At 34.9% G+C, this 16,466-nt stretch overlaps 1 protein-coding gene across 1 annotated transcript in view; it reads left to right on the top strand.

The window, feature by feature from the left end:
* The window catches only part of LOC145978987 (uncharacterized), a 370,418-nt gene that overhangs the window by 324,769 nt on the left and 29,183 nt on the right, over nucleotides 1-16,466 (top strand). The window contains exons 36-38 of the mRNA XM_083112046.1: nucleotides 6,522-6,542; nucleotides 7,478-7,498; nucleotides 11,727-11,747. Of these exons, the coding sequence (XP_082968172.1) occupies nucleotides 6,522-6,542; nucleotides 7,478-7,498; nucleotides 11,727-11,747 (63 nt within the window). The remainder of the gene's footprint in view (nucleotides 1-6,521; nucleotides 6,543-7,477; nucleotides 7,499-11,726; nucleotides 11,748-16,466) is intronic.

Below are 16,466 nucleotides of genomic sequence, written 5' to 3'. Positions count from 1 at the left end.
TCCTATGCCGTTGCTGGTATTTGAGATGTCCCGTGGCTGACATCATCCGTGGAAGTTCACGAATGGTTCCGAACTTTTCCGAACGCCAGACTGCACCTCACACTGTAAGTCCCGATTCCATTATCCGATTCTCACCCTTTCCTACAGGGACTTCTACATGTCTGGCAACACTGAAAAATTGAACACCAAGTCGAAGCTTCACTCCCCACACTTCCTCCCCGTTCACCCCCGAACCTCACCCCGCACTGGCAGTCTTCTCAGCTCCCAACTGTACATTTCCTTCTTCGTCAGACTGTAACAGCGCTCCACCAATGACTTTTGCGCATGCATCAATGAAAACAAATGAGGGGTGCTTAGGGTTATAAGGGCGGAGGATAGGGGCTGAAGTTAATTTGTTTTAGTGTTTCGAAACTTTTCTGGTGTTCGTCAGTCCATTCAAAGTTGACATTCTTTTTGAGAAGCGTGAATAAACATTCTGTCGGTCATGCAAACCCTTGCACAAATCGCCTAATAAAGTTTACAAGTCCCAAAAAAACTACGAAGCTTGCGTTTGGTGTTAGGGGTGGGATATTCCAAAATGGCTTTAAGAATATGTTCAGAAATTCTAATTCCCTTCTGAGATACCAGATTACTAAGGACTTTTACCTCAGTAAAGGCTAGCCTACACTTAGAGGGCGATAATTTTATAGATGCTTTTCTTAGCTTTTGGAAGACTCTGTCCAGTAGATTAATCATGTCTGGGAGATTTGAACTATATATTATCACATCATCCATGTAGATAGAATGTTCTGGACTGTCTATTCCACTAAGGGCGACACGCGGTTCATTACACCGGGGGATGTTTTCAATCCCTGGCATAAACGAGCATATCTAAAGCTACCAAGATTGTTAATAGAGAAGGCGGTAATGTCTTTAGAACGCTCTGTTAAGAGTACTTGAAAAAAGGCGTTTGAAAAATCCAAAAGGGAATAGAATTGCTTACCAGCCATCTCTGCCATAATCGTTGAGATATGTGGTATTTGTAAATAAATCGGAGCTATTACAAAGTTTAGAGCCCTTAACTCAGAAATAAAACGATAAGTCCCATTGGGTTTCTTGATTGATAGGTCTGGGTGTCGATAGGGACTCCCTTCACAGCGTTCTATAACACCTTGGTCGAATAACTTCTGTATTTCCTGTTTCATGGGTTCTCTGTAATGAAAGGGTATAGGGTAGGTTTTAGCATACACTGGGGTGTTATCTGTAAGCTTGATGTCGTATTCCAAAACGTCAGTTTTAGTTAATTTATCCCCTGGCCAGAGAAAAATAACTGAATACGTGTATGAGAGCTTTAGGATTTTTTCTCTTTCTTCTGGGGGAATTTCAGGATTAACTTTGAGCAGGTAGGAATTAAATTTCTGTTGACTTGCACTGATGTGTTGTTCTACTGTGCTATTTTCACTACAAGCAAAAGAAAATGTGACATCTTCGCTTTTATTTTCCCAAATGGAAGTGACGTCATTTAAAATTTCACATGTCGATATTTCGCCTAATATCGTATCTGTTTCCAAAGTGATTGTGTTTTCAGTAGGGTTGTGTATGTGAATGACAGCTGATTGAGGGTTTACTGTAGCAATGGGGAGGAGTATTGCATGCTGAGTCATAAGGGAAGCAGATGGTGTAAAAAGTACAGTCTTAGGGATGGAAGGTGTTCTAGTGGTAAGTTTCAAATTTATGGATCGTGGTTTTAACTGAATTGTGTTTGAAAGGGTAGATTTCCCCGTATACACATTTGCATTTTAAATTTGGTTGAATATGTCATACGACACCTGGTGAGTTTTGTACTTCGACCTCAAAATACTGTAATTCGGAATATGTCCTAAATGATGAATAGTTATTGTATTGACTTTTAACGACATCTCGCACCTCTGTGTTCGCAAAAAGTCAGATTCTACAACCCTCCGCCCACTTTTAGGAAATATCATTCTGAAAGGGTGCGAATATTTGTATTTTCCAATTTTGTATTTGTATCGTCGCGATTACCCATATTTCGATTCTGACCTCTACCTTGAAACCTATTATTTCCTCTAAATTGTCCTCTAGAGTTTGACCTATAGTTTCCTCTTTGATTAGCCCTCTGTAGGAAGGGGAGTTATTATTCCCCTTGTTTTGAGCTCTATTGTCCCTATTATGGTTTTTTTTATTTACATTCCTTGCAAATTCAAAGACATTAGAGCAAAAGTTAAGCATTAAATTTGGATCCAGTTGCTGTTCGCGCGAAGTTAAACACATATTTCCAAGCTGCGTGGAAAGCTTATTTACATCGTCACTAGAGGCGGTGTTATCAGTAGGTTGAGCGCTGGCCACAGCTGGTGGCGCTGCGTAGTGTGGAATTTGGGAACTTGGTTGGGAGGCCGAGGTTGGATTCTGATGGGGACTGTTGTTGATATATAATCGGAGAAATATTTTGGCCTTGAGAATTTCACATAGCAACCATTGGCGTAGCTGTTTGCATATTTGGAATTTGATAAGATGGTTGTGAAGGGCGGAGAGGGGAATTCTGGTTGTATGCTACAAATTGCTGAGCCTGAGCTGGCGTATTACTTGGAAGGAGAGAACATACTTGCGCATGAGAGCAGCTGTAAACTGGCGGCGTCTGGGTCAATGTCTGATGCAAGCTTTCTTGCGCTATAACATAGCTTTACACAATTTCATACTTCTCCTCCATCATGTTGGAATCAATCAATAATTTTTGGCGTTCAAAATTGTGTAGGTGAGCTATTAATTCCACAGTTTTAGCAAAGTGTTTGTAAGTTAAGCAACCAATGTATTTAGCTCGCAGTCCCGTGATGATATAGTATGATATACGATAAAGTCTGTTCTTCAGTGACGTTCGGTAAATACTGTTGAACCAATGCCTTCTTAGCAATAACATATGCGTAAATTGGCTCAGTAATCAGCTGTTTGCGCTCCAAGACAATCTGGACAGGCTGTGCTGGGAGGAATGCGACTTTGAAAAGGGCACTTAGCTCGTTTTTGATTTGGGTATATGTCAAGTCCGTGAAGTTAGGTATTTTCTGTATATCGTGAAAGTATGTCAGAGCTGTGTCAGTTAAGAACACAGACAACATTTCCTTCCGTTTCGCGTCCGACCACCCAGCAGCGTGAACGACATTCTCCATCCTCATGAAAAAGGGCTCGACTTCTTTGGGGTTGTTTCCGCTGATATAGCGAAGTTGGGATTAGAGTGGCCATGTCAGTGGTGGAAATTTCTGCAGTAACGTTATGGGGCTATTAGTAGTGTTAGAGTTAGTTAATATGTTAGTTGGGGTGCTTGCTAAGGGTTGGTGTGGGGTTCTGCTGGGTGTTTCTAATCCTAGTAAGAATTGGGGGTAGTTTCTGTTAACAGATCTTAACCGTGTTATTGGGGGGGGGCTGTGATAGGGGTTGTGATTAAACTGGATCCGCCGTAATTGTATTAGCTAACTCTAGGATTTGGTTGAGGGAGGCATCTAGGTTTTTGTGCAATGCTATCTGTGACGTATTCATAGACTAAAGTTCGTCGTGCTGACCAAAGAGCAAATTAAAGTAAGGGTATGCAGTTAGTTGATTGACGTTTTTAAAATAAATACAAGCAATTGTTCTCATTCCCGTGTGAATGAGGCTTAAATACGTACAGAAAGAATATTATACAAAATAACTAGATTTTGTGTGGAGCGGACGGCACAAAATGAAAAGGTGGGTTGTATTCCATATGGCAATATACAAAATTGTCACTGGGCCTGACGCATCTTAAGTGTACTGTGGGAGTATTAAATTATGACTACTGAAAAAGTGAATTTGTGAAATGCTCCCAAATTAGGAGTGGGACTAATTAATTTTTAAAGCAATTTGTACAGAAGGGTACTCAATTGCAAGAAGAGCCTGAAGCACCTCCACCATGTTGTATTTCCTCTTTTTACCAGGGATCTGAGGTCACAGGGATCCTTCAAAAACACATTTAGTTAAAGCTTAAATATACTTGTGAGTTGAACCTGCTCCGACTAAGAGAAAGGAGATATGGATGATTGATTTTAGGTTATTCACGCTTGTTCATACCTGGTAGACGAATGATGTTTCTTGTCCAAATGTTTCTCGCTGACCGAATTGTGACTGATGCTAAGGTTCGATACTACGACCCTTGGCTCACTTTTCCAAGCAATCCCGCACGAATGGCTGCAGGCTTATGCAGCCGTAAACTTCGTACACACTCGTTGTACTTTGTTAGTTGTGAAGTGTATGAGTAAAATGAGAGAAATGAGAGCGAGGTCTGGGGCGAGCTTGCTTTTATAATATTTTGCCTCGAAAGGTTATTACACCTTTTGAACACGCTGGATCATGTTAGATCCACGTCTTTACCTCTCAGTCAAAGCTCTGAGGAAAATAACGATGCGTGAACATTCTTGAGATTGCTCGGCGGTCGGACAATTCCAGTGAATGAACAAGCATTAAAAAAATATCTTGGCGAGGTTTTCTCGTACTTTGAATCACCATATATCTACAACATATATATAAAAATATTTGTCATTTGAATCCTGAACCCGAGAGTTAATATCATTTAACTTTGAATATGTTGTGTCCTAGAAAGTAAAAAACAATCAAACCAAAACTACACAGTTGTATATTATTAACCACTAATCGTTCTAAAATACTGTCAAATTTAGATGCTATATGCGTAAGAAATTAACTATCAAATTTAAAACTTTATAGTGAAACGAACATAAAAATACACTGATATAAAATTTAAAAGTCCTCAAATGATTTTTAAGCTTTTGATTGATTGAATTAATTTGTATTACTTGGATTTTCTGAGACAAGCGGAGACGAGGATGAAATATGATGATACTGATAGACACTCACAAAGAACACCCATGGCATTCGACTCGGGATTTCTGTTGTCGCAGTGTGTTGTGATAGACACTCCGCTACTGAGGTCGGCGAATTAAAAGCTTATAATAACCTTTTTGTGAATAAAGAAAATATTATTTAAATTTCCAAAACGCCTTTCTGAATTGTTTTGTGTTATTCAGAAAAATATACTAAAGCAATAATGTTATAACAGTCATTAATTACAAAATAATTATGCAACTAGGATGTCATTATCGAATGTTTCAGGACTTTGCTGGAGGTATACCAGCAGTCGCAAACTGGGGTTTTATGTGTAGTATCTCCACTTAAGTTAGTTTAGTTATAGTATAGTAATATACTAAAAGTAAACTAATTAATTCTAATTTGGATCTAATTGTCTCATTTATTGTTTCTATATCTTAAGCTCTGTAGTAACCTACTTCATTTATGAAACAAACATTAGTTTGAAGAATCTATTATGATAACTTTCACCCGTCACAAAATTTGCAACACCCTTCGCACTCAAGAACGTTTAGTATGAAAAAGGTATTCTCTAATATTTTAAAAAAAAGTAAAATCATCTACACGTCAAGAAAATTGGTTTTGTGAAAAGTTATTTTCTGTAGCTGAGAAATGAGATGCGGAGGGAATATTCTGAAATTAAATAACTTTCATCAAGGAATATAAAATAACATGAATTGACAGAGCTGCGTATATGAAGGTGCTAAGAAAATAATTTGAAAAATGAATGTAAATTTGTCTGAATGTCACACACGTCAAAATGGAATTGCCCAAACTTAATAATCAATTTCATATAAATTGAATGAAAGGTGAAGCTATTGCAATATTATTAAGTGATGATGCTCCCAAGTAATCTTATCATTGTATTACGTATGGGAATCACAACATTCAGTAGCTTTAATTGATTAAATTGTTGTTTGAAGCCAACTTCATTGATAAAGTCTAATCGCAACTGGACCTAGTTTAAAATAGTATCCTAACCACTGTGCAATGTGCCTCCACCGTGTATACAACCTGAGACCAGTAGATTTTAAAATAGCCAATTATTTCGTATAATTGCTGACATTATGACGAGGTTGTTGAAAAGTAACGTGAACTTGTAGGCATGTGAGCATACATTGATTTCACATCTAGAGTTATTTATTGAAACAATTCCCCAGACAGATGTGAATCATTAGTTTCTAGTATGAACTTAATACTTATGAAATGCACCTAATGAATTAAGAGTTTAAAATCCACATACTACTATATCATACATAGACTATTTAGTTATGTGTAGAGTAAAATTTCACATTATTTCTTAAACGTCTGCTCTGAATGGTAGATATCTATGAGAGAAAAATTAATACTCATTCATACTATCCTCTTCCTAATAACATTTATCACAATCATAATCATATCTTGTCTGTGGAAGTAGTACAAATTAACTAATCAAATTGTTATTCATTATAACTGCGTCGCAAGGGGTAAAATTTATTCCTCTCCTTATACTTCATATAAACGTTTAACGCTTACTTTCATATATATTTTTATATAACAATTGTGAAAGTCACACATTTTCATACTTATAAATATATATAGTTGCATTATATTTTGTCACGATTAATTATTTTTGAATATTTAATACTTTCTAGAACATAGGCACCGTCATCGAGGTATGCCTCACATTCTTATTGACTGCCCTTTATTATATTTTATTTTATTAAAAAAAATATTATTTCACACATTTAAGTTTCACTATATAAATATAATTCTTGCATATCTTAGTTTGGAAAATATATATATAAATAAGAAACAATCTATGAGTGTTGAATGTGAGTTTAGAAATCTGTAGTTCTTAGAAGCTTATTGAATTTATTAGATTTTCTGGGTATTTTCACACACATGTAAACTAAAACAAATCACAATATAAAATTGAAGTCTGAACTACAACTCACAAATATTAATAATTTAATTAAGATGGTAATATTTATTTTCCTTCCTGAAGTTGAAGATCTCGCAGACACTGTACACTGGACAATAATATATATATATATATATATATATATATATATATATATATATATATATATATAGAGAGAGAGAGAGAGAGAGAGAGAGAGAGAGAGAAATATCAGATTTGTCATTTGAATCTTGAACCCCAGAGTTAATATCATTTAACTTTGAATATGTTGTGTCCTAGAAAGAAAGAATTAAACAATCCCAAACTACACAGTTTTAAATTATTAAGCACTAATCGTTCTAAAATACTGTCAAATTTAGATGCGATATGCGTAAGAAATTAAATATCAAATTTAATATTTAATATTCCTTCTTACAATCCTCTTCCAAATAACATTTACAATCATAATCATCTATTGTCTGTGAAAGTTAGATATAACTGATGTAATTGTTATTTTTCTTTTTTACTTCCTCGCAAGGGGCTATAATTTATTCCTCTTCTTATACTTCATATAAAGGTTTAACACTTACACTGAAATAGATTTTCAATAACAATTGTGAAAGTCACGCATTTTCATATTTATAAATATACATAGTTGTATTATATTGTGTCACGATTAATTATTTTTGAATATTTAATACTTTCTAGAACATAGGCACCGTCATGAAGGTATGCGTCACATTTTTAATGACTGCTCTTTATTATTTAAAAATAAAAATAATATTATTTCAAACATTTAAGTTCACTATATTAATATAATTCTTATATTACTTTGGAAATTTTTCTGCCACTGGAAAATATAGATATAAATAAGAAAAAACTGTGAGTGTTGAATGTAAGTTTTGAAATCTGTAGTTCTTAGAAACAAGTTGAATTTTTTAGATTTGCTGGGTATTTTCACACACATGGAAACTAAAACAAATCACAATACAAAATGGGGTGTGAACTATAAGACACAAATATTAATAATTGTAGATTAAAATTGGTAAACACAATAATTGAAACACCGTTTTCCACGTTATACTGTGAAATGTGCCTTTATTTTATAATATGCTAATCGTGAAAGGTGGCTGGTAGCCTTCTAAGTAATTCAAAGGGCGTGTAAAGAGGTCACTGGTTGATTGATTGATTGATTGATTTGTTGTTTTAAGTCCACTTTATGCACAGTAAGGCTAATCGGGACTGGACCTACAGTTTAAAGTGCGATCCGAACCACTTGTGCCTCCACCGGGTATCGATCCCGGGACCCCTTGATTACAAGGCGCCGAAGGTACCACTGCGCCATCGGGGAAGCCGAGAGGTCACTGGTGTGAACGTTCGTACGGACTGATGTGCGGAACGATGCGATATCCCAACACTTTCGCTTTTGGTACTTACAACGATTACCACTTTTAATAATGAATTTATTTAAGACAGTAATATTTATTTTCTTTCTTGAACTTAGAGATCTCGCTGACAATATACACTAGATAATAATATATATACATATTATCATGGTGTCATATTAATGGCGCCCATGAAGCATAGATTCGTATAGAGCACATCAAAACAAACAAATTTTCTCCGTAACATTTTTCTCATTGGTGCGTCGATTCGACGCTACAGCCGTTCAAAAATGACCGTTCTGCCACCTGGATGCTGGCAACCCAACACAACATTTGATCGTATCTGTGACGTCATTAACTGCGGCGAAACAGCGCATGGCAGGATTGCAAGGAACACACAAAGTTTATGAAAAATGACGAACTTCCAACCACATTATTAGCTGTAAAACGAAGCGAGAAAAGCGTCCAGAAGACCTAACATAGTCTATCATAGTCTATCAGCCAGAAGATCAGCAGTCATCTGAGGGGAAGGGGGAAGTGAACCAACGATATGAGAAATGGTATTCAAAATGAAGTGTCAATATCGGATTTTGTCTCAGCCTACATGTCAAATGTCAACAACAATAAATTTTATTGGACTTGCAGATTACATGTGGCTGTTTACGCCCAGTTACATGTCAAACGTTTGCAAATCTCGTTGCAAGGTTGATATCTACAGGTTTGTGTCCAGATGCCTTGTGGTACCTTTGTGCTGATAACTGAAGTATCCGAGGTTCACGTTGTTACATTACGGCTAAAACACGGACAACCACAGTAACAACGTAATGATGAATCAATAACGAATATACTGCTCTGTTCACAGTTGCAAACTATTACATGTGTATCCGGTGCATAGATAAACACAGTCGTCCGAGAGCTTGTATTACTACTACTTATATCCCTGTATTTTCAACCATTTTTGCCACTTGCCTCATAATAACCTGAATATACATTATATTATGTGTTGCTTACCTTTTGAATTTTGAGTTCTTTCATTTCTATTTTGTCATCTGTTCAGTGTGTGACAGACAACTAGCGTCAGAAGGACGAAGTAGATAGACTAAATTGTAAATGCAAATTTTTAACTAGATATGCAAGATGAGACAAAATTCGATATGACCACTTCCACTTGAATTGAATTCTATTTCCTTTCTACCATTTTTCGTATCGTTTGTTTACTTCATGTTACGTTACAGAACGTGTTTTCTTGTTTTGTTTTACAGTACATAATATGGCTGACTTTAGCTATGTAATTTTTCACAGAATATGTGTGTTCCGGACAACCCTGTAACTCATCGCTTCACGACGGGACATGACGTCACAAATGATACCAAATATTGTGTTGGGTTACCAGCATTCAGACGGCAAAACGGGCTTCTTTGAACGACTGCAGTGCCGAAACGACGCTCCAACGAGATAAATGTTGCTGAGAAAATTTGTCTGTGTTGATGTCCTCTATACGTGGCCGTGACCTGTGGGCGCCATTAAAAAAATATATATATGTATGTATGTATATATAAAAATATCAGATTTGTCGAATCTTGAACTCGAAAGTAAATATTAATTAACTTTGCATATGTTGTGTCCTAGAAGGTAAAATACAAAGAAACCAAAATTAGCGGAAGAAATTAACTATCAAATTTTAAACTTTATGATGAAATGCACATAAAAAATACACTGATATAACATTTAGCACTTCTCAAATAATTTTTAAGCTTTTGATTGATTGTATTAATTTGTATTACTTCGCTTTTCTGCCACTCGCAGAGCCGAGGATGAAATATGATGAAATTGATGAAAGGACCCTCGCAAGGAACACCCATGGCATTCCACTTGGGTTTCCTGGTGTCGTAGAGTTTTGTGATAGCCACTCCGCTACGGAGGTCGGCAAATGAAAAGCTTATAATAACCCTCGTGCGCATAAAGAAAATATTATTTAAAATTTAGAAATTCCTTTCTGAATTGTTTTGTGTTTTTCAATAAGTTTATAACAGTTACAAAATATTTATGTAAATAAGATGTCATTATCGAAAGTTTCAGGACTGTGCTGGAGGTGTACCAGCAGTTTTGAAGTGGGATTGTATGTGTAGTGTCTCCACTTAATTTAGTTTAGGAATGGTATAGTAATATAATATAAGAAAACTAATTATTCTAATTTTGTTCTAGATGTCTCATTTTTTGTTTACATAACTTACGCTCTAAAGTACCCTACTTCATTTATGAAACAAACATTAGTTTGAAGTACCTGTTCATGATAATTTTCACCCGTCACAAAATTTGTCACACTCGTCACAGTCAAGAATGTTTATGAAAATAGTATAGAGTAATTTTTTAAAAAAAAATCAAGTCATCTAAATGTCGAGTAAAGATTGTTTTGTGAAAATAAAATAAAATTGTTTCAGTAAACCCATATACCTCACAGAGTATCCTGAAACCATGAGGAAGGTCCTAAAGTCATGTCTCAGAAGTTTCACACACGTCACAAGTACAAAAAATGTATTTTCTGAAGCTGAGAAATGAGACGCGGAAGGAATATTCTGAAATTAAATAACTTTCATCAAGGAAATGAAATTACATGAATTGATAGAGCTGTATATATGAAGGTACTAAGAAATTAATTTAAAAAATGAATGTCAATTTGTCTGAATGTCACACCCGTCACAATGGAATTGCCCATACATAATCAACATTTTCATATAAACTCAATGAGTTGGAGCTATTGTAATATTATTAAGTGATGTTGCTCCCAAGTAATCTTTCATTGCATTATGGATAGGAATCACAATACTCAGTAACTTAAATTGATTGAATTGTTGTTTGAAGTCCACTTCATTGACAAAGTCTAATCGGAACTTAACCAAGTATGAAATAGTATCTGAACCATTGTGCTTTGCGCCTCCACCGCGTATCCAACACGAGACCAGTAAATTTTAATATCACGAATCATTTCATATAATTGCTGACATTATCACGAGGTTGTTGAAAAGTAAATTGAATTTGTAGGCATGTGTGGATACATTGAATTCACATCTGGAGTTATTTATTGAAACAATTCACAAGACAGATGCAAATCATTAGTTTCTAGTATGAAGTTAATCCTAATTACATGCAACTAAATGAATTGAGAGTTAAAAATTCAAATAATATATCATACATAGACTATTTAGTTATGTGTAGAGTAAAACTCCACATTATTTCTCAAATTTTACTTTAAATGGTACATCCCTACGAATCAAGAATTAATATTCCTTCATACAATCCTCTTCCTAAAAACATTTGCCACAATCATTAACATCTCTTGTCAGTGGAAGTAGAACAAAATAACTAATCAAATTGTTATTTCTTTAAAGATCTTCGCAAGGGGCTATAATTTGTTCCTCTCCTTATACTTCATATAAAGGTTTAACACTTACACTGAAATAAATTTTCAATAACAATTGTGAAAGTCACGCATTTCCATTTTTATAAATATATACAGTTGTATATTATTTTGTGTCACGATTAACTATTTTTGAATATTTAATACTTTCCAGAACATAGGCACCGTCATGAAGGTATGCCTCACATTTTTATTGACTGTTCCTTATTATATTTCATTTCTATTTTAAGAAATAATATTATTTCAAATTGCTGTTTCACAAAATAAATATAATTCTTGCATATCTTAGTTTGCAAGAGTATAGATATAAATAACAAACAACCTAATAGTGTTGCATGTAAGTTTTGAAATCTGTATATTTTAGAAACAAATTGAATTTTTTAGATTTTCTGGGTATTTTCACACACAAGTAAACAAAAACAAATCACAATACAAGATGGGGTCTGAACTACTAGACACAAATATTACTAATTTAATTAAGATGGTAATATTTATTTTCTATCCTGAACTTAAAGATCTCGCTGACAGTAGACACCAGATAATAATATATATAGAAAAAATATCAGATTTGTCATTTGAATCTTGAACCCGAGAGTTAATATTATTTAACTTTGAATATGTTCTGTCTTAGAAGGTAAAAATCAAACAAACCTAAACTACACAGTTATATTTTATTAAGCACCAATCGTTCTAAATTACTGTAAAATTTAGATGCTATGTATATGCGTAAGAAATTAACTATCAAATTTCAATCTTTATAGTGAAACGCACATAAAATACACTGATACAAAATTTGACAGTTCTCAAATAATTTTTAAGCTTTTGTTTGATTGTATTAATTTGTGTTACTTCGCTTTTCTGCCACTCCCGAATAGGAGGATGAAATATGGTGAAATTGATGAAGGGACACTCACAAGGAACACCCATGGCATTCCACTTGCGGTTCCTGGTGTCGTAGTGTGTTGTGACAGTAACTCCGCTACGGAGGTCGGCGAATTAAAAGGATTTAATAACTTTTTTGCGCATAAAGAAAATATTATTTAAATTTCCAAAATGCCTTTCTGAATTGTTTTGTGTTATTCAGAAAAAAATACTAAAGCAATAAATATATAACATTCCTTAATTACAAAATATTTATGTAAAGAAGATGTCGTTATCGAATGTTTCAGGGCTGTGCTGGAAGTGTACCAGCAGTCTTCGTATCAATCCCTAGGATTGTATGTTTATTTTATTAAGTCTCTCTGAACGCTTCATGTTGACCAGGGCATTCACTTGTTTTTCTCAGCTGTCTCAAGCCTCTGAGGCATGTTTACTATGCATTGTGTTGTGCCATGCAAACCTCCTGAGCATTCAGGAAACAGGTAATACTTCTGGTTGTAGAGTCAGCTGTTTGCATGGTAGCAATTATTATAATCACACGATTCGGCGATTCGGCATCGAGGAAGAGCTCGATGACCAGGGAATATAGAGGTGAGACAAGCTGGGAAGTGACGGACTTTTGGGATTGAGTGGAGAGAGAGAAGTTGGTCAGCAAGGCAGGAGGTCAGTAGTGGAAGCACGCTTTGGTCAGCATAAGAGAGAAGCTTACAGAGGACTTCGATTATTTCGATTCAGCTAAAGACTTCAGATAGACAGGTAATTATCCTACACCCAGCCATGATACAGGTTCAACGGTTCACAAAACCCAACGAGTAACCATTGTCTTTTCTGTAGTCTAATCCCTAGTGTAAATTTGTACCTTTCGCATTGCCAAGCGATAACTCGTCATGTTAATGACGAGTGGTCTCATCAAGGATGAATGATGACCAATTTACATCACCCCATCGATTAACTGGTTAACATGCTAGATACTCTTAAGATCCCACGAACTTTAAGGTTCGTTACGTGGTTGAGGTGCTGGGATTTTCATTTATTTCTTCATGAACTAAATGAAAATTGAAAGATTAGTTTTGTAGTTTTATTTCCCACCCCTAATTTCGTTACGTGGTGGATTTGCTGGGGCTTCTCATGCATTTTTTCGGAAATGCGATGAGAAAAGAGTTTGTTAGCCAGTTTAAATTCAACCCCACCCCAACTTTCGTTACGTGGTGGAGATTTGGGCTTCTCATTCATTTCCTCGGAAATGCGATGAGAAAATAGAATGTTATCCAGTAGAGGTTTCAACAATCAGTTTTAAATTTAACCCCACCCCAAAATTTTGTTCACTTGTTTAGTTTTTTGGTATGTCCTTGCCAAAATTAATTTTGAAAATACATAGGGCTTAAAGTTTTTTGCATTTATGGGGGGGAGAAGAATTTATATATGCCATGATAGATGTTTAGTCTAACATGAGGATGAATTCGATTAAATTTATCGACTTCAAGCTGGGTCGATAATCAGCGAAATGTAAAAATGCGGAGGAACTGCGCCCTAGCTCCGTCGCGGTTACCCGCGTCGGGCTGGAGCTATGGTATCAGGAGCGTCCGGCAGTCCGCGTGGCGGAAGGTTCGATGTCGGATTTTAGGGAGGCCCATTTCATTAAAAATGTGGCCGGCCCAGGGACGTCCGTGGATGATTCCCTATCAATCTGCTCCTGGTAGCTCTGTGGTTCACTCACGAACCTGGCACCATGGCTACGACAAATTCCCACCTGAGAAATTTTTACCATCCATAATTTTAATTAAGGAATAAGGAAAAGGCATTTAGATTTGATGATTTCTTGCATTGACAGTGATTTTAGAATTTTTTTTACATAATCTTGAATACGAAAATTATTACAACGTTGGTTATGAGGATGCAGTAAGCTACAGTAAACAGTAAACGATTTTTATCCTTAACATTTTAATTAATTAACAACGTGGATTAAAAGTGGATTTTAAAGTTATTTTTGAATGAGGAAAATAAATTAGTGCCACCGAGTCAGAGTCAATCAGCACTATGGTGCATTTTAACGAGTCATGGCACAGAGTATGCTTGTTTGAGTCAATATATTGTTGTTATTATTATTATTAATTGAGATTTCTTAAAAGTTTAACTTAAATTTGGTTTAAAACTGACCGTAACTTGTAAAGGATTTAGAATGCTTGAACTATGACTGCTAAGACTTTTGCAACGAGGATATTACACTTTATACATATATAGTTTTGGGAACTAATAAGGCCCCGAGAACCACTCATTTATATTCTTAATGACTGAAGTCTCCTAGCACCTCATGAAGGGAGCTTAGATTAAGGAGATAGTCAAGTTTGCACGAGATAGTCACTTGCCTTATGTTACCTTAACTTCCGCATACATTGCCTGAAAATTTTAATCCATGTTAATATGTAAAGAAACGAAACGCTAATTATATTCCTCGACACGCTGTACAATTATGTCCGCTATTACGCCAAGCGTATATAGTTAGAGTGGCGTACCGTGATTTAGGGTATAAACCGCCCTATTAATTAAAAGTTCTAGTTGAGAAGTAATAGATGTATAAATAGCCTGCAGTGACGAGAGATGTCCGTACACAGGTAAGCAGTTGTGACGAGAATGAATCCGTACACAGATATACATATACTTATATGCTTTAAGCAAAGTTAGGCATAGCCAACTTATTTTGAATAACTAGAAGAGTATTAGGAGAGCATCACACGGCGTGGACGTTTCTCACATATTAACGAGATTTCTTTTGTTAGTATATATTTATATTTTTTTTTCCTGTCCGAAACAGTTTCGTTTGACAGTTGAATATTTATCCTTAGCACGTTGTAGCTTCGAACGTTAACAACTTTAAAATGCAGATTGTTTTAAAATCTTAAATATAAATATTGCAAGTTGGCTCCAAGTTACGGCATTTATTAAAGTGAAACAGGTCTAATATATTAAATCCACTCGCGTGACATAATAATAATTTATAATAAAATGGCACTAATAATATTAAAGATTAAAAGCAGACTTATTATTTAGTAATGTGCTTTAGGCACAAAAGTTTTTTGCAGTATGTAATAATACTAGCTCAGCGAATACATCACTAGAATTTTATAGTTACTCTTCAGAAGAAGGTATATGATTATATTAGCAAAGTTTATTTTAAGCGCCAATTATGAGAATATTTATATTATATGAATATGTAGACGTCGACGTCAAGATTTTTTTGCGCTCCAATAACAAGTATTTTCCTGCGGATATTGGATTGCAACCGATAATCCTGGAAATCCATTCTGCCATCGCAGAATGATTATGATTAAACCACGACGGTTTTAGTTTCTAACTTTGCCACAATAATATGCTAAGCATATTTTAGAATGAGTAGAGGGAATTAAAGATTCTTCAAGTTTTAGTGATGTTAGTATTTTAATGCATTTAACGATTGCATAAATAATAATTATTATTTTATTTCAGGTAGTCAGGAGTAAATCAGACTCAATTTTTTCCTTACCTTGTACCTCAGTACGGTTTGATTGATTTTAAGTACTTAAAAGTAAAGATAACACCTGAACTTCAATAAGAGAAGTTTGCAGTAAAATTTAAAATAAGATAAGTTAAACCAGTGCTAATAAATGTAGAGAATAACTAAATTATATTTAATAAATAAAATTACGCAGATAAATTGAGCCTAGAGTCAGAAAATAAATAAAGTTGAGTTAAAACACCTACTAATTTAGACTAGGCACGCTTAAGTACGTATTAGTTTTGAAGAACTGTTTGTTTTGATTGCCTAAGCATCATGAAAATCATTGCGATTTTAGCTATTTTAAACGGATTTCTTCCATACGTAAAAGCTTCTAATTTTATTTATCTGTTGAACAAGTCCTTTGACTATCCTTATAATATAATTACAATTTTATTATTAACAACATTTATTATTAGTATTTTTATAATTTTCATAATCTGTTATTTTCAATGTCAATGCAAGAAATCTATTATTTATGAC

Source organism: Lepisma saccharinum, chromosome 25 (genome assembly GCF_977018435.1).
Source record: "Lepisma saccharinum chromosome 25, izLepSacc3.1, whole genome shotgun sequence".
NCBI lineage: Eukaryota > Metazoa > Arthropoda > Insecta > Zygentoma > Lepismatidae > Lepisma > Lepisma saccharinum.
The sequence above is the reverse complement of the archived record's forward strand: the minus strand, read 5'-3'. Positions and strand labels throughout refer to the sequence as shown.